Here is a 17949-nt window from a genome sequence, read left to right as displayed (position 1 = left end):
CCGCGTTCACCGCTGACAATCACGGTGAGAAATGGCATATCTGGGCTGTGTTTTGGGGGCAAACTGTGCCCCCAACAGCGAGAGACAAATGCTGTTACTGGGAAATTACTTAGCATTTACAGCCAGGGAATTTCCCTGCCTTTCCCCAGCCAAAAAAAAAAAAAAATCCTCAAGATAGCACTGTAAAACCTGCTGCTGTGCAGATCCCACCTGGCTCCGCGCAGGTAAATACGCTCCGTTGCCCCGAAAGCTCCACTTCTTATACGCAAAAGCAGAAACGGGAGCGAAAGCGGCGCTCAGGCAGCAGCGAGCGGTGGGGATGGGGGGGGAAGCGGAGCCGGTGCCCGCCGCCCCGGGAGCCCGGGAGGGGTGAGGGGGCCGGGCGGGCCGGGATGCCGCCGGCCGCTTGCGCAAGAGGGGTCTTTCCCACGGGCTGGGGCTATAAAGGTGCCGCCCGCCGCGGGGAGCGGCGCCGTGCGGGACGGTGAGGGCCGGGGGTGCGGGGCGGGGGCCGCTGCCGGGGAGGGGAGGGGGAGGGATGGGATGGGGAGGGAGGCCTCGGCTGCTGCTCCGCCACCTCGCCCGCTTCTGCTCCCTCCTTGGCCGCAGCCGCTGCTGTGGGTCCCGCCTGCTCCCGGGCCGGGGGTGACTTTCCTCCGCCGAGCGCTTACGCGTGGCGGGGCGATGAGTGCGTCAGGAGCACGGCCGCAGCCTCCCACCGGCGAGCCGGTTCTCCGCCGCGCTGTAAGACTCTGGGGAGAGCCGGCATCTCCCCCGGAGGAAGGGCTGTTTGAAAAGCAGACGAGAAAACTCAGCCTTTTATAACAGTCCTTACCCGCCTCTCTCTCTTTCTGCCTTAAAGCCGGACGGCCGGATCGGCACTGCTGCTACGGGGGGGAGCTCCAACCCAGCCGCTATCCTCAGAGCCAGTGCCAGCCTCTGAGGACCCTCTCTGTCTCCCCAGGGTTCTGATCACGGTGCCCGGAAGCCCTCGGTGCTATGCTGTCCTGCCACATGCCGAATTTAAGGCATCCATCCAAGGTAAGGTACCATCTGCTCTTAAGGTTGGGCACGTGTGCTTTGAAAAGGAAAGGGAGGATAAACAGGACTTTGGGATTCTCCGGTCCTATACCAAGTATCTGGGTTTCAAAAAAACCAGTTCCTATGGAGCACACTATGTATTTGCTAGTTTGGAAAACCTCCCTTCTGCTTCTTGATCTGCGAAGGTCTTACTCCAAATGGTGGGGAACTGACTGGGGTGGACAGAGGAGGAGAATGTGCCGGAGCTGCTTTTAGTGCTGAAGGAGAGAAATGGGGTTGTGAAGGCACCACAAAATGGGTTTGAGAAGCATCGTTTGGGAAGGATGCTTTGTCACCTGGGATGGCAAGCAGAGGGTGATGGGGAGGCACGTGGGGGGCAGCGTCTGGTCCCTGGTACCACCACTTTGCTGCTGGGGCTGGGGAGAGCATGAGGTGGGAGAATAACTTCTTGCATCTACAACAGTAATGAATTCTGTAACGCAGCAGCCGTGTTTGCTGCTTCTGCCTCTGCGAGAGGACGAGCTAAGGGCTCTTTGCGCTGTCTTTGCTGTAGTGGATGTTTGCCTCTCTCCTCCTTTTCCTGGCTGAGCTCGACTGCAGCGCCCAACCCACTTACCAATGGAAAGATGCTGTGACAAACGAGAAGCTCACCTGCCAGCAGTGCCCGCCGGGGACCTTCGTGGCACAGCACTGCACCAGGGACCGACAGACGGTGTGCGAACCCTGTCCGGATTTGCACTACACGCAGTACTGGAACTACCTGGAGAAGTGCCGGTACTGTAATGTCATCTGCGAGGAGAAGCAGGTGGAGGTGCAGCAGTGCAATTCCACCCACAACCGCGTCTGTCAGTGCCAGGAGGGCTACTACTCGGAGATGGAGTTCTGCATCAGGCACTCCGAGTGTCCGCCGGGCTCCGGCGTAGAAAAACTGGGTAAGTACCCCAGCCAGGCGCCTGCGGCAGCGGTGTGCGTGCTTGCGAGGCTCTTGTCATCCTGAAATCTCTGCTGGAGCTAAAAATCAAGGAGAAAGTGGCTGATGATTACCCATAGCCTGACTTTACTCCCTTTTTGCTTACCAGTGCAGCGCTGTCCTTGCGAAACTGCTCCTGGCCTCTTTTCCAAGGAGTTATTTATTTGGGGGTTTTCCCCTGCTTTCGCTTTGAAAACCTTTGAAATCCCCTGGCGCTGCGCTTAGATGGGACGCGGCAATCCTGGTTGCCGGCTCCACCTGCCGCGGCAGGCAGATCCCCCGTCCCCGGAGCCGCAGCTCGCCCTGCCGGGGCTCTCGGCAGGTGGAAAAGTCTGAGCGGCTCCTGCTCCTCTGTCGGCTCCCTTCTCCTCGCAGGCAGGGAGCCAGGGAGTGGGAACGCTAATTGCCTGGACTGAAAAGGGCTGCTAATGATGCGAGGGCAGGGCTGGTGAGCGTGTGTAGCTCTGGGGCTGGGTTTTGTGGTTTTTGTTGAGCAATTTTGAGAGGCTGTATTCAAAACATGAAATGGATACATGGACAGGTTCCAAACCAGTAAAATCAGCCTTGTTTCAATTCATGTCTGGGGGAGATTCATGAGTCTGAGACTCCATCCCCTGACGAGACGTAAGTCACGAGAGGTTTTAGGGTGTTTATTTTTCCGTTGTTTCCCCAACACAAATTTGCCTGGTCCCTTAGTTGCCCCCATTTGTATATGTGCAAACTTTCTAAAAATACAAGTTGCCTACGAGCGGGTTTCCCTCGCGCTCTCCCCTGAATCACCGAGGCGCGGGCTCTGCCTGGAAACCGCAGCTGGGTACAGCAAAACAGCGTGGGCAGCATCAGCAAAACCAGCATTATCTTGCTTCATGCTTTGAAGTGCGGAGGCTTTTGAAGTCCTTCCATGCATGGCACAGAATTGCTCCAGGCTCGCAGGCCAGAGGAGAAATACCTGTTGTCTTCAGCTGATGCTTATGGTTGAGGTCTGGGGTTTAATTTTTCTAGAGGGCGTGACTGTTACAAAATGCAATGGTGAATTAGGTCTCCAAACAACGTGGGGAAGCCCTTTGAAATTAAACATCAAATTTGGCTGGAGGGTTGGCTGTGGGACTGGGGAGCCGTGTGAGCAAGCTGGGGCATTTGAGGAGAAGCTATTTTTTTGTTATTATTTATTTATAAATGGCTTCGTGTGTGGGGAATGGTGGCACCCCAGCCCCGACATCAGAACCCCACAGCAAGGACTGAATATCCCGCGGGGGTGGGCAGAGCCCTGGGGCTGTGAGCGCTTGTGTCGGGACGGGGACGATGTGGACCCTGTGGCTGCGGGGCTGTGGGCAGACCTCGCTGGCTTTTGGGCTGGACGGGTGCTTTGATCCCTGTGCGGTTCCTCTGGGGCTTTTGTGGATTTCCCTTTTGCAAATATTGAGTCAGGTGTTGGGTTCATCAGCTGGGCCGGCTGGGACATCTCCTGGTAAAGCCAAAGCGATGGCCTGAGTGGGTTGCAACAAGGTAGAAACCTTGTTCTTAACTGGATATAGGAAGAGGAGATGAAAAGGGGTGTGAAATTTGCTCCCTCTTCTCCCAAGGAATGTGCAAGACACCCTGCTGCAATCTCGCTCGCGTGGCGCCGTCCCTGTGGAACAGCGGCGGGTCTGGCCCGGGGCGCGGTGGGAAGCTGCAGAAGCGAGCAGAGCTTTCACCTTCTCAGCAACTTTTACTTTCACTTGGCCAGGAGCCTCCTGACTCTGCTGTGCATCAAAGGGCTGGTTTGGCACTCGGCTTGCCCATCGTCCCAGCCCGTGCCTCCCACCAGGCCGTGGCCCTTTTCAGTAGCAGATGAGATCTCCTCTTGTGTCTGGGGGCTGGTGACAATTCATCGGCACGTGCCAATGCTTTGGCTTGGGAGATGGCTGGGGAAGGCGTTGCTGCTTGCCCTACAGGTGGATGCACGCTTCCCAGGGGAGTTGCAGGCAGCGATCATTGCCAGGACATCACCCTCCTGCTCGGAGGGTGTCTGGCGCTCTCTGCTCTGCCGGCATCGGCCCCAGCTCCTGCCCCTGCTCCCTTGCCAGCTCGTCACCGCAGAGGAGCGGGGCTGGGGCGGGGAAGGCTGACGGTCCCCTTGCCTCCCCGTGCGCAGGTACCCCCTTCGAGGACACCCAGTGCCACGCCTGCCCCCGCGGCTTCTTCTCTTCCTCCAACTCCAGCACCAAGCCGTGCCAGCCTCACCAGGACTGCGAGCAGCAGGGGAAGGTGACCAACGTGCAGGGCAACCAGTACCACGACACCCTCTGCACCTCCTGCAGACTGGGGAGAAGCAACAGCACGCAGGGGCCAGGTGAGCTGCGGCTCTGCGGGCGGAGGGGGGGGTGCCGGGACCACGACATTGCCAGGGCGAGCGCGAACTTTCTGGTGACTTTTTTCTACTTAGATGCAAAATGAGGTGAAATAGCTTGCAGAAGTATGGAGTCATCCATAATTAATAGTAATTATGGAAAAAATAGAGACTGTCTGCCTTCCTCCCCCTGCAGGGCTGGTCATGTAGGGCAGGGACAGGGGACAGGGCTTAAGCAACGGCCACGGCTCAGCCAAAGCCCGTGCTGAGCAAAACAAAAAGCTGGCCGTGAAATCCTGCCAGCTCTTACCAGGGACTGGGATGACTGGGGATGCTGGGACACGAGGACAGTTTTGGCAGCCGCTTGGCTGTAACTGATAGCTCGGGGTGATAACTGACGGCTGGCGGTCATGTAAACAGACGCGGTGTGAAGAGCTGTGCCACCCAGCTCGGCTGCTGGCACGCCTCCGGCGCTCGCCTCTCCCGGCTTTCAGCCTCCTTTCCAGGACGCTTTTATTGCGGGCGCAGCCTTGTCTCGTGCAGGTTGAAGGGAGCAGAGTCCAAGGTTCACCGGAGCTGAGCGTAGGGCGGATTTTGACCTGGTAGGTGAAAAAGTAGAGACGTGGTGTCAACTGCGTCACCGTGAGAGTGCAAATGTAGCACGGAGCCTCGGCGGGGGCTGAAGGCCGGGCAGGAGCCACCGGTGGGCGCAGATCATGGGATCATAGATAGAATCCCAGGTTGGAAGGGACCTCAGGGATCACCTGGTCCAGCCTTTCTTGGCAAAAGCGCAGGGCGAAGGAGCGGGGGAGAGCGATGGGCTGCCTTTGTAACATGCGCCCCAACAAGTCAGGGGATGAGAAAGGGGCTGAAGACCCCTCCAGGGCCTGGCGTCGGCCGAGGCGAGGCAGGCAGCCGTTCCGAACCACCCGCTCCACCCTGAGCACCCAGCCAAGGCACACGGGGGACAGATTCGATGTGACTGATCTGGGTGCCAGTGAACCTGCACCCTTCGACTTCCAAAAAAAAAAAAGTCAATCGTAGAGCCGTAGAACAGCCCAGGCTGGAAGGGACTTGGGAAGTTCATCGGTCCAACCTTTCATGGGAAAGGGAGCCTGGATGAGATTATCCAGCACCCTGTCCAGCCATGTCCTGAAAACCTGCAGCGATGGGGACTCCACTGCGTCTCTGGGGAGATTTGCCTAGTGATTGACCCTTCTCACTGTAAAAAATTAATTTCTTCCATCAAAACGAAGCTTGAGCTTCAATAAGAGCTGCTCCTCCGTGGTGACGCAGCACGGAGGCTGTTCCCCCCAGCAGCGTGCGAGAGCAGCTCTTGCCTTTCCATCCTCTCCTGGCACAGCCAACGCGGGGCATTTCTCCTTACGAAGCCTGACTCGTGCCACGCGCTCCTTGCCAGGAGCGTGATCCCGCCGGAGAGAGGAGATGGAAAGCTCTGTCGTCAGCGGGACGCGGCCCCGGGGCGGGGGGGCGGTCAGGTGGGAGCAGCGTCGGCAGCCCGTGCGCTGCCGCTCGTGAGGCAACGGCGCTCGCGGCCAGACCGGCCTTTCAGCTATTTCTAGAGCGAGGGGAGGCCCGCGAGCAATGGGAGCCGAGGGGTATTTTTAACTCCGGTTCGTCATGATTTCACTCGGGAGGCACGTGGGCGCTTGCCCTCCTCCCTGCTGCAACGGCAATTGCAGGAGCAATTCAATGTAAACCTGAGCCTGCAGGAGAGGCAGAGTCTGGGCAAGGCAGCCCGACCCACCCCACTATAACCAGTGAAACCGTTCCCAGTTTACAATGGCACAAAACCAAGCTAGTCTCTCCTTGACTGAGTAATCGTTTGGCCTTGATCTCTTGAAAATTCTTTGTGCTTTCAGTCCTTGTGCTGGACGCACGGCAGCAGCGCTCTAACCAGCCGGGACCGGGTCTGTCCAAAAGCCCTGATCCTGTTCCGGGAAGCAGAATTTGCATGGGGAAAATAGAAACTTTCAGGAAAAATAACATGTGTAAATACTTACTGCGATTACTTCAGTTTTTCTGGAGTTTCCCTCTTCCCCTCCTCCCTGGCAGGGAGGAACATGGAACAGGTATATTTACTTTTTTCAAGATTACAGAACTTGTACACGTTGTTTTCTAACTGCCCCGTGTCGGATGGGCTCCTCTGGGAAATCCAGCCTGTGGCGAGGGCTGGACCCAGCCTTCCAGGGCAGCGAGCTGGCAGCGTTAACGATGCCGTATTTGGTGCTTTCCTCCGTCTTCTTCCTTCCAACCTCACTTTTTGCACTTGCAAAATGCTTATTCTGACCTGCCTGTCCACCGCACGCCTGCCGGCGGCGCGAGCCGGCTGCCCTCCTCTTCCCCTTGACTTCGGCGAAGGAGGAGCCCGCCGCAAGCCAGGCGCTGCGGCATCCCCGGGCAGGGACTCCTGCTGTGCCTGGGCACCCGCCTGCGTGGGCAGAGCTGGGCGGGTGGTCTGCAGCTCGTGTTCATGGAGGTACCTGGCCCTGTGAGCTAAAATACCCTCCCGAGTCTGAAGGTGGGTGGTGAGGGGCAGGTTTCCCAGCAGGGCTCACTGGGGACCCCTGGTCCAAGGCGTTGGCTGGAGAGCAGCACCCAGGACGATGTCAAAGAGTCAGAATAGTTTGGGTGGGAAGGGACCTCTAAAGGTCTAGTCCAACCCCCCTGCCATGGGCAGGGACATCTTCAACCAGATCAGGTTGCTCAGAGCTCCGTCCAACCTGACCTTGGATGTTTCCAGGGATGGGGCACCCACCGCCTCTCTGGGCAGATGTCCCATGGAGAGGCCCGGTGGGGCTCTGACCTGCTCTCCTGGTGTCCCGCGGTCACCTTCCCTTTAACCTCTGGGTGCTTTTCTCCCACCAGCTCCAGGAGACGACGACTGTGAGCAAGCCATGATAGACTTTGTGGCGTACCAGAACATCCCCATCAGAAAGCTGAAGCGCCTGCAGCAAATCCTGGAGCGCTCGCCGAGGAAGCAGGCGCTGGGCACCAGGGCAGCCATCCAGGAGAAGTTCAGGACTTTCCTCACCCACCTGAAGGAGGGGCACTACGAGGTCACCAAGGAGCTGCTGGACGCGCTGCGAGTGGCCAAGCTGCACTCCATCGAGGAGAAGGTCCGCGAGCGCTTCCTCCTGTACTGAGAACACGAACTGAACTTTGCGGGTGGTTTTTGTTTTGGTTTTTTTTTCTTCTGTGGCTTCATTAATTTATTAATCTTTCCAAAACTAACTTGAAATGCAGCGTAGAGATGAGCGATGGGTCAGAGTTGAAGTGTGCTGCGGCAGCCGCGGTGGGTCCTGCTCTGCCGGCGGCTGAGTCGCTGCCTGCGGGACGGGATGCCGTGAGCAGCAGCATCCCTGCGCCAGCGGCCGGTGCAGCTCCTGGGAGCTCCTGGGTGCTGGCCGCTGGTTTTCCAGCACTCAGCAAGGGTCAATACTTTATCAGAAGAGAAACTTGCAGCCAGGGTCATTTTTTCTGGGGAAGAATCCAGCTCCCCCTTGTTAGACAACTGTCTGGCTTTGTTTTAAACTGTGTGGTTTTGGTTTTGTTGGGGTTTTTTTTAGTTATTTAACAGAATTTCCCAGAGAGGATTCACTTGCATTTGTTTGTCATGCTTTGTTTTGAGAAAGGAGTTTGCTGCCGAGACACACGTTGGGTGTAGGATGCCCCTGAAGTCACTGGTACAGCCAGCTTTAAATTTATTTCTAAACTACCTGTTTGTATACCATGTGTGAGAGATGTTTTCTAAAGAAAGAAACCAAAGAAGTTATTTTATTATACGATTCTCTGTCACCAGAGTCCTTTCCTAGTCTCATTTGGAGAGGAGAGGTGGTGCTGACTCCGTGTACCCTTCCCCGCTTTTTGCACGTCCTTCACCCCACGATCACGCAACGTCAGCCGTCCGCACGACACCGCAGCCCCCCGAAGCCCCCCCCGTGGGCGCGGCAGGGCTGCCCGCGAGCGGGCCGTAGCCTGTCTGCGCTGGGCTTTGCCGCCGGTGCGGCCAGGGTGAAGCTCCCGTCTCTGGCTCAAGCCAGCCGTGTCGCCCTGAGCCCCGGGCCTGCCCCCAGGCCCGGCCGCTGCGGTGAGCGAAGAGGCGCCTGCCTCATCAGCGGCACTTGGGCTGACGGCCGGCGGTTTCTTCTTTAAGCCTTGCAGATGTCACTTAGGGAAGTCAACAAGCGTGACCCTCGCAGGCGTTTTCCAGCCTGTAGCAATGATGACACAGAGCCTCCATCTTCTGCCTTGAATGAGTTCGGCTTTTTTATAGCTCTTCTTTTGCTGACTAGTTGCCAGGAATAGTTTGTGGTTCAAAAGCAGAATATTTTCCCCCAGCTAGGAGCTGTTAAAAGCACTCTGAAACACGTGCTATGTGGAAGTGCCCCCAGACTTCCCCCGTGCGAGGAAGGCTGACATAACCCGGTACAAGAGGGGATTTTCACCTCCCCTTGCTGCCCGCAGCCTTGTCCCGGGCTCTCTCTGCTGCAATGACAAGTTCATCCATGGCGGGCTGGATGAACGGGGCTGACCCTGGGGCAGCGCTTGCCTTTTCGCTGCTGCTCCAGAGCTCCGGAGCCCCTGGATGTCTGCTCGTGCCTGCCTGGCTCTGCAGACTTGCAGCTGGGGATCCCAGACTTGCAGCTGGGGATCCCAGACTTGCAGCCATCTCGCCCCCATTTTGGGCTCTGGGGATGAAGCAGTTCAGTGATCCTGGCATTCCCCGGGTCAGTTCAGCCAGGGACAAAGAGAAGCGAATGGCTGAAAAGCAGCAGAGGGGACCCCTCGCTCGCACCTCTGCGTTGAGCCAGGACTGATCCTGGCAATCCCCTCGCGGCTTCGTCAATCCTACAAAGGAGGCTGCACGAGGGACCGTAACTCCCCTTCCCAATGCCCGGTTATCCCCACGTCTAATCTCTGCCCTCTTCCACTTCAGCTCAGTCCCCGAGCGTGACTTACTCGAGTCCCGTGGCAGTAGCGCAGTGCCGACGGCACGGTCCAAGAGCAGCTAGGGCAGGAGACGAGGAGGGCTTCTGTCGGAGCGCTGTGAGAAGCGAAGCACTGCTGCAGGCTGGTGCTTTCCTCCGAGGCAGGGTGCGAGGAGGGCACCCGGCGCTGAGGGGTCGAAGGCTGGCGCAGCCGGAGCCTCCGGCGTTGGCCGCGGCTCCTGGAGGGATTCCCGTCCGGCGTTGCAGCTAGTCCTGACTCAGCGCTGGGGATTCGCGTCCTTGGTCTAAAGGAGAACAGGAGTCGGGGTTGTTAGCGGAGGAACTGCCTCCCGTTCTTTGTCCACACCGTCCTGGCTTCTTGAAATACGTATTTACCGTGAGAGTCAGGGGGAGAGGGAGGGAAAATGAGAGCATTAGTGGCAAGAAGCTGATAATCGTTATCTTGGATGCTGGTTTAGTTGGGTGATTTTTCCGGAGGAAGAGGTGCCTTTTCTGTGTATTTTTTGTGATAAAAGACCTCAGTCCTGAGATGGAAGTGCCCGTGGGGCACTGTGGCTGAGCTCAGGGTCTCGGGACACCTCGTGTTGTCCTTGGAGCTTGTTGCCCTCTCACCGGCAAGGCAAAATCCTGGATGCGGGCTGGAGGCTCCGTCCCCGGGCTCCCGGCTGAGCTGTGGTGGCTTCTCCCGGCTGGGGCTCCATGGGAGCCCAGGTCTGACCAGGCACTGGCAGAGGTTACGGCAGAGCGGCCCCGTTCAGCCGCGCTCAGTCCTGTGCCCAGCTCCCCCTCTCAGCACGCTGAGCCATGCCGGAGCCCAGCGGCTGATAAACACGGCCCGGGCAGAGATCCCCGCTTCTCCCAGCACGCGTCCTCCCAGCCGGGCTTGCCCTGGCCTGGAGAAGGGCCCAGGAAACATCTTTCCCGCTGAATGCCAGCACAGAGGACGGGGGGTTTGGTTTTTTGGTTTTTTTTGGGTTTTTATTTGACATCGTGAGTGCTCGGTCCCACCCGGACGTCAGTCTGCGCAGATCCTTTGTCCGTTCAGATAAAGCAAATGCAGCAGCTGCTTTTGTAGGCTCAACCTCCCACCCAGAGTTTCGCAAGGGTTTCGGTCCCACCGCTGTGACTCCGAGGGGTCCAACAAGGGTGAGAAGAGCCGCCCGGCTCCTTCCCATCCTCCTGAGAAGCGATGCCTTGCTGAGCCCCCGTGGCCCTCCCAGCACGGCGCGTGGGTCAGCCATGTCCGACCCCTCCTTGGAGGGGAGGCAACGGGCGTCTGTCACCCGTGGGCCGTGCCAGGTTGCAGTGGGGGCCGCAGGCCTCGGCTCACGGGCGCAGGAGAGGATGGCTGAATCGCCCAGCCCGCGTCAGATGAGCTCTGCGCTGCCAGGCCCCCCCAGCCGTCGGCCAGCGCGAGCAGGGCCGAGGGTCTGGGGGAGGCAGGCGATGCGCTGCGCCACCCGGCAGCCCCCCCGCTCGGGGCCGCCAGCGTGACCTGCTCTTCCAGGACGTCCCGTGAGCACCCACGTGGTGTTACCTTGCTCTGCCGAGGTGGTTTTGACCCGGTGTGCGTTTGGGTGTTGGTGTTTTACAACCCAGCGCGGGCGGGCTGGAGCGTCCCGTGGGGCGCTCCCCGGGCAGGCGACGTTTTGGGCACCGGTGCCGGTTGCAGGCTCTTTGTCAGCAGCGCCCGACCTCTCCCTGCTGCCGTGGTCCGCACCTCCCCGGCCCGCGTCCCCTCCTGCCGAGTCAGTTGGAATTTCTGCGTAGGAAAGTTTCTCCTCGCGTGCCCTCACAGATAATGTGACAGCGGGGGATCTTTCTGGTGAATATTGACCTTTATAACAGCGTCCAAACGCCCCAGCACGGGGGTCCTGCTCGGTTTCCAGGAAATGGGCTTTGCTGGAAAAGCCCGCACGAGCACCGTGCGGCGCCGACCCCAGCTCTCCCCGCCAGCCCCCCCTGCTCCGCTCCCGCATCCAGACCACGGCAGGCGGTCACGGACCGACCTCGCACTGATCCTAACTTTAATTAGTTGAAAAGGTGAAATAACATAAGAGGATAAAAACCCCTTCTGGTTTTCACTGGAGTTTCCAAAGCCTGGAGAGAGAAGAGGACCAGTCGGCAGCGTGAGCTTCTTCCTGATAATTTAAATGACTGCTTTCCTTATAAGCTGTGGCTAAGGACAACTACATTTAAATGTGGATGTGGCTCTCTCCCGGGAATGACTCAGATATTTAGTACACAGAAGATAATTTTCCCAAATGCATGAGCACTACATAGAAAGCCCAAGCCCACGCCGTTCCCTGAGTCGGGCTTCCCTCTCACCCTATGCTGTCAAATACTTAAAACAGGGAAAAAACCCACAAATCCACTAGTTTATTTAAACCGCTGAGGCACGGCCGCGTGTTACGCCTGTGCCGCGGCTGACTCGACGCCTCTCGCGGCAGCCAGGTGTGGCGGTGACTCAGGGCGGCAGCTCCTCCAACCCCCGAAACCGCCGTCGGCAAGAGCCGGCTTGCTCGCCGCGAGAGCGGTTCGGACACGTTACGCTTTAACGCAACGAGAATACCGCGTGTGCTGGCCCAGCGCCGGAGGGTTTGAAACGGGGTTAGGTAAATGATGAATGTTAGTTTAAGGAGTCAGTGGGATCTTTTTCTAGTGAGGTCATACGTAGCTGGCTCACACCTTGACGTCGCGAACGAGGAGAGCCGGGATTGCTAGAGGAAACCGAGGAGGGATTTTTCGAGGTATGCAGAGGGATGCAGCGGGGATGGGACCAGTGCAGACTCGTAATCCAGCTTGTCAAAACAGACTCCAGCCACCCTTGGTTACAACCTAGTCACAAGACAGGTAAATTCACTCTTCTGCCTTGGATTTCCCCACGTTTTCGCTCTGTGGGAGGTGGTTCTTCGCCCCCTGCCCTCCCCCGGCGCTCAGCAGTTGGTGGGCTGAGCCCTCCAGTCGCTGTGAGAGGCCTCGGGCAGTGCTAACACACCCAACTTGTTCAAATTCGCCCATCGCTATTCCAAAGAGGCGCCAATTTTATCTTCTTTTGAAGCATGCATCTTTTTGTCTTCCAAGTGTAGGTTCGCTCTTCTGATTGTAATCTCCTGTGCGCATGCCCAGGCTTTCCCTGCTGAGCATCGTCCCTCGCTGCTGCACGTGTTATTTCTGCCGTGACCCGACGATGGGACCGAGCCCCTCCGGTGCCGGTGCCGCGGGTGGAGAGTGCCGGTTGTGCCGGGGAAGCAGAGGTGAGGGTGCGGCAGTCGGCCGTGTCCAAGAGCAGAGCAGAGCGAGAGCTGAATCGTGCTGGGCGAACCAACCTGTGCTCAGCCCAGGGGTACCTGCACGGGGGTGCCAAAGGACGTGACCTGAGAGAGGACCCCTGACACGGGCAGGGAAGCGGTGCCGCGGTGCTCGGGACAAAGCCGTTGCCCCAACGCCCGCCGGGTATCGCAGCACTGGTGATGCTGCCGGGCCAGACCCAGACCTGCCGCGATGCAGGACGGGTTTTCACTCACCCCACTGTTCTTTTCCAGTCCTCCTTTGCTGCGGGAGGTCTTCGTACACATTTGTTTCTGTCTGAGCCTCCCATGGCTTTCGGGGGGTGAAGTTGCAAAAGAAGAGAAGCAGAAGTTGCATCCCTGTTTTTCCAGAAAATGGTTTCTGAGATGCGCTCCATGTCACCGGCAAGCGTGCTGGCTGCACCGGGGCATCCAGCTCGGCCGCTCTGCCCGCGGCAGGTCTCCTCTCGCAGCACCCATCACCCCGCAGCCGGGCTCCGGTGCCACCAGCCTCGGCCACAGGTATGGGACCAGGGAGGGGCTTTTCTCCCATGGGGTCTCACCCCTCATTCCCCTGCCCTCGTTTCTTCCCCTCCGCAGTTTATAATTCCTGTTCCCCTCTGTGTTCAAGGAGCTTCCTGAGAGCGGGATGTCTCCAAGGGCAAGCGAGAGGAGGCACGGCAGACGTGACCTGTTCCCAGCCCGGTCGGAGGCAGCGGAACCGAGAGCTGCGGAGCGGGCACCCCGCGGCGGGTTGGTGGCGGTTCGGCATGCCAGGTGAGGAGATGGACCAAGTGCTCTTGGGCTGAACGTGGCTCATAACCATTGATCTGCGCCCGGCCGGGGCTGGGTGAAACTGCCTCCTAATCACTTTTCCTCATATTTCTTTTATTGAAATGCAAATTTTCGCCTCATGCTGACCAAAACCAGAATCTGACTGATAAATCCTTTTAATGAAAATGTGAAAACCTCAATGGAGAACATTAATGAAAGGGAAACAGTTTGGTTTGTCAATATTATTCCTGTTAAAGAAGCTCAAACTCTTCGGCAGCCTGATGACCCTACAAGTGTTTGCCGAAGGGTCCCCGCTTCAGAGCCGCGTCTGGCCTCGGGGCGCTCCCCCCTGCCCTCGCTGCCCTCCTGCCTGCGTTGGTCCCCAAAGGCCCCTTCTTTCCCCTTGTAAAATGTGATGAGCTTTCTAGGTTCCACATTTCGAAGGTCTTCAGAGGTCTTTGCAGTAAGCATGTTCCAAAAAAGCAAATTATTGTTGCCTGCCGCTGAGTGAGGTGAGAACAGGCAACGGGACCTTTTATCCATGATCTCCCTAAGTAGATTCAGTTATTCGGGAGTATTTAGTACCCAGCAGACTTGTTCAGACAGTGCTGTAGCGCTGAGCCAATAGTTAAAACGGGAGCTAAAGAAACACTAGCAATTGTCTTTTTTAACAAAACCTTGGATCTGGTTTCTTGTGGCGGTTACAGAGCGCAACGCTGTAGTTTTCACTTATTTCCAGCGTTTACTTCCAAGCAAGTGTTGGGAGGACAGTTGTCCTTTACAGAAAAGCTTGCTTTTGCCCTGAGAGGCTTAAAACGTCACTTACAGGAATTTGTCCGGCAAACAGCGTCACATCTGAAGCACATTTCTTCTATTGGTTCAGCCATTGTTCGGCTCCCCTGAATTTGCTCCCAAGGTACTTAGCCTATAATGCTCAGGTCTGGGCACTGCCGCCTCTTAGCCTGAATAAAAATAGAATATATTAGTAAACCTTCGGATGCCCTTTAGCTTACACCACCAGTTTTCTGGGAAACATGGTCAGGAAGCTTGGAATGACTACAGCTATAATATCCTTACACAACACCCTCACTGTTTAGAACCGCAGGCACTTTACGTATTATTATCTGGGTCAACATAAAACAGGAGTCTTCCTGAAACAGCTGTTTGCTTACCCTTTAAAAACAATGCCATTTTCCATCTTACACAATGTTTAGGGAGAGGGCTAGAACAGCCTGCTGTGCCTAAATGACTAAGCAGTATTGGAAATCAGAGACCTCGTAGTGCCGTACGTGTGGGGGGGGAATCAAGGCCCCGGCTGTTGCGTGGGGTGTCCCGAATCGCCGCTCACCCGGGAAGAGCACCAGGAGCCAGCGGTGTCCGGCGCTCGGGTGAGGGCTTTCCCAGCTGCTCCGAACAGAGCGGAGCTCCAGCTGTGCCGTGACTTAGCTGTAACACGGGAGCGGAGCCGGGGGACTTGATCATTTTTCTATGGAAGTGCAGGGAATGACGACTTCCCAGCTATCGCTGCGAGGACGTGAGCTCAGCGAGGCTGGGCGTTGGGTGGTCTGGGTGCTGCTGCCGAGTCTCAGGCATGTGGACTTGAGGGCGTTTTCGACTATGAGGCGTAAGGGACTACATAAAGGTTTGGAGAGCTCAGCTCGGCTTCAGGGGCACGCTCCAGTGTGCTTCAGCCTCAGCCTGATCATACAGATTCCCTGATGCTGGTTTCTGTTTCTGTCTCTGGACTTCCTTCTGTGGTATGGAGCTTGGGGGTGATTTATTGGACTTCTCTCGGTCTTCCCAGAAGTTAAGACAAGGACTCCTCAGCTGGGAAACTTGGAAGATGAATAGGAGTGTACATTCCCCACTTCATGACTCCGAACCTGAAAGAAAATCAGCGCTGGCAAGATCAAAACCAAGTTCTCCTTTCGGCCAGTTGCGTGTGTTGTGCACTGACACCACATCATGCAGGAACATCCTAGCCTGTGATTCAGCACCTCTTGTTTACAGAGATCCCCTGCCCTTTGGTACAATGGTTGCACTCATGGGGCATTTACTAGGTCTGTCACGGTCTGTGGCGTAGACTGTCCTGTGATCCTGCCTCTTCTCATGGCATGGAGATGAGCTGTCAAAATTTCCACCACGCTGAGGATGTGCGTGCCGACCTGGGAGAGGACGGGGCTGCGTGGGATCAGTTGCTTTCGATTCGGTGGTTGTCCTTCCCCCTTCCACAGGTGGCCAGCTGCCTTTGCGCCCACCGCTTTCACCTCCAGCACAAAGCTCTTCCTTTAAGCGCGCTGTTCAAGGTGTGGGGGTATTATGCACAGCTGCAAGTAGCTCATGTAACAATAAGCCTTGTCTGTGTCAGAGGAGCAAAATCTTCCAACGGGGCAGGATAACCCTTGGGATCTCATAGGTCTTGTCCCCCGACAGAAAAGCACATCTGAACGAGCAGTGGGCTTTGGTCACAAACCCAGCAAAATCTCAGCGTGAAATACAGGGGCTGCCTGTGTATTCATTCGACTGTTGCTGTTTAAAGGGGTAGGCAGTGAGGAGGTGCTGTTTGCAACACTGGTTTCTGGGAACAATGAATTCCTTATTCCTCTTTATGACTGTCTTATAGAACCCTTTTTTTTTTGTTGGAAGTGTGACTCAAAAAAGAATTGCTAAAGGAAATCTACAGATGAGATGGTCTCAGGTTATTTGACTTCTGAGAACTAGCAGAGGAGTTCCTGGCTACAAATTGAACTGGAACACAAGGAGGAACACAACAGAAACAACTCTGTAGGTTTCTGTTTCAGGAAAGCACTTAATTTTACAGTGAATTTAATTTATCCTCAGAGCAGTGCTTATGGTATATACTAAATACAGATGTCTTAAGATCGCACTGGATCAGGGGTTTGATTTGGTTCCTCCAAACATTTAGCATGACATCCATCCAGCTGAAGGATGTACACCTCAAGTGAAGAAGCTTTTACTAAATAATGCTGTGCTTATGGTACACCGGCAGCTGCTGGGCGATTCCCTAGCAGAGCAGCAGTGAGTGCAGCAGCTGTATGTAGCTGCTCGCTTGTGCTTCATGTCCCAGGCACAGCTGCAGCAGATGACTCTGTGAGGAACGCGGGTTTAAGCACTGGAGTCCTCCACGGTGTGCACGTGCTCCCTTCGTGGCCACAATGGCAGGGAGCAGCTGTGAAGACACAACTGGATGGAAGAAGTGTAAGTAAATGCACTTGTGGATGGTAGAAAGACAGCACCATCTATGGACATGCACCAAAAGAAGTTATTACTCATGAGTTAGTAGTGTTAGTAAAGATTACTACATATTCATCCAGCGAGGATTTTGTTTCAAGGAACGGATGCTTCATCCTGTGAGCTCCTAAGCAAATACATCTACTGCCTCATCTTCACGAGTACTTTTCATAGCATGTGACAACATGATTGTGGGAAAGGTGAGACTGCTGCAAAGACATCCTCAAAAAAGGATGTGGGGAATGTGGTATTTAACAGAGGACACTGCTAACAAAGCTGAAATGTGGCAACTCATCTGGAATCAGCAGCCTTCAGCTTTAAGGAAAGACAGTGCAACCGAGAAGGAATGAGAAGACTCCTGCCTCCAGAGTGATTTTATGTGTCTAAAAATGTCTAGCAGAATTCCACAACTGAGTAGTTCACTGCAAATGTTCCTCCTCCTCTTGTTTCCACTTGACGAGCACCTAGTTTATGAAAGAAATTGAGGTCATTTTTTCCCTAGTGATGTTGCATACTGTGCTGTCCAAGTTTTCTGCACCAGTCCTCAGTCATTTTCCTACATGAGGCTCTGACTGCTTTTAGTATCAATTCGTTTCTTTCTTTCATCAGAAAATGTAATCAGCACTCCCTTCTGAGGTAATGAGTGTCATGGGTGAAGACTTGCCATCAGATTTAAGTATGATGAGAGCAGGCACTACTGATAGCTGGGCCTATATCCTTGTGAAGTGGTTTTGGATATAAAAAAGCCTAAGCATGCATAGAGAAACTAATGGAAAGCCCCCAGTAGCTGTCACGGAAGATGGTTTTACCAGTGGAGCAGAAAAACAACTCTTTAAGGCATTTCAGAAGCACAAGAAACAAAACTAAAGGGCAATGCTGCAGGAAAAGCCTGAGGCCCAGCAAAACAAATAATGTGTGCTATACACCAGGAATGTTTCATGTGGGATTTCCAACTTGCATAAAATTCCAGTGTGAAAAAGCACCTGCTCTAGTTTCCCTGGCACCCTTTGTCCTGATGAGAGCATAGCAGAGGGCAAAGGCTCTTCCCACCTCTCCACTGCCTCTTATCTCCCTGGAGATAGATTCGAGCCAAATTTTAATAGAAAACTGTGCCAAAAGGGATTTTTGAGAGGTCATCAGCCTATAACCTGTCTCTGTGGCAGGGTCAATTCAGCCTGTTTTTCTTGATTGTCCAAATTGCTTTTGGGAAACCTATAGACAAACAAACACTTGGGAGTAATTTCTTTCAGTCTCTGAAAATGGTCCCAAGACTGAAGGCAAACTTAATCTGTGGTGCTTTTTTTGGTAAACGCTAAG

General features: G+C 55.6%; 1 protein-coding gene across 1 annotated transcript; it reads left to right on the top strand.

The window, feature by feature from the left end:
- Positions 1-709: 709 nt before the first annotated feature.
- Positions 710-7528, top strand: TNFRSF6B (TNF receptor superfamily member 6b). Its single transcript, XM_075166810.1, has 4 exons — positions 710-1041; positions 1595-1973; positions 4149-4346; positions 7233-7528. The coding sequence occupies exons 1-4, from the start codon at positions 1000-1002 to the stop codon at positions 7508-7510; spliced, it is 897 nt and encodes a 298-aa protein (XP_075022911.1). The 5' UTR covers positions 710-999; the 3' UTR covers positions 7511-7528.
- The last annotated feature ends 10421 nt before the right edge of the window (positions 7529-17949 follow it).

Source organism: Calonectris borealis, chromosome 17, assembly GCF_964195595.1.
Source record: "Calonectris borealis chromosome 17, bCalBor7.hap1.2, whole genome shotgun sequence".
NCBI lineage: Eukaryota > Metazoa > Chordata > Aves > Procellariiformes > Procellariidae > Calonectris > Calonectris borealis.
The sequence above is the reverse complement of the archived record's forward strand: the minus strand, read 5'-3'. Positions and strand labels throughout refer to the sequence as shown.

Coding starts and splice junctions, on each gene's coding strand:
- TNFRSF6B (XM_075166810.1), top strand. CDS start 1,000: ATGCTGTCCTGCCACATGCCGAATTTAAGGCATCCATCCAAG. Junction 1,974..4,148: donor CTCCGGCGTAGAAAAACTGG/GTAAGTACCCCA, acceptor CCCCGTGCGCAG/GTACCCCCTTCGAGGACACC. Junction 4,347..7,232: donor CAACAGCACGCAGGGGCCAG/GTGAGCTGCGGC, acceptor TTCTCCCACCAG/CTCCAGGAGACGACGACTGT.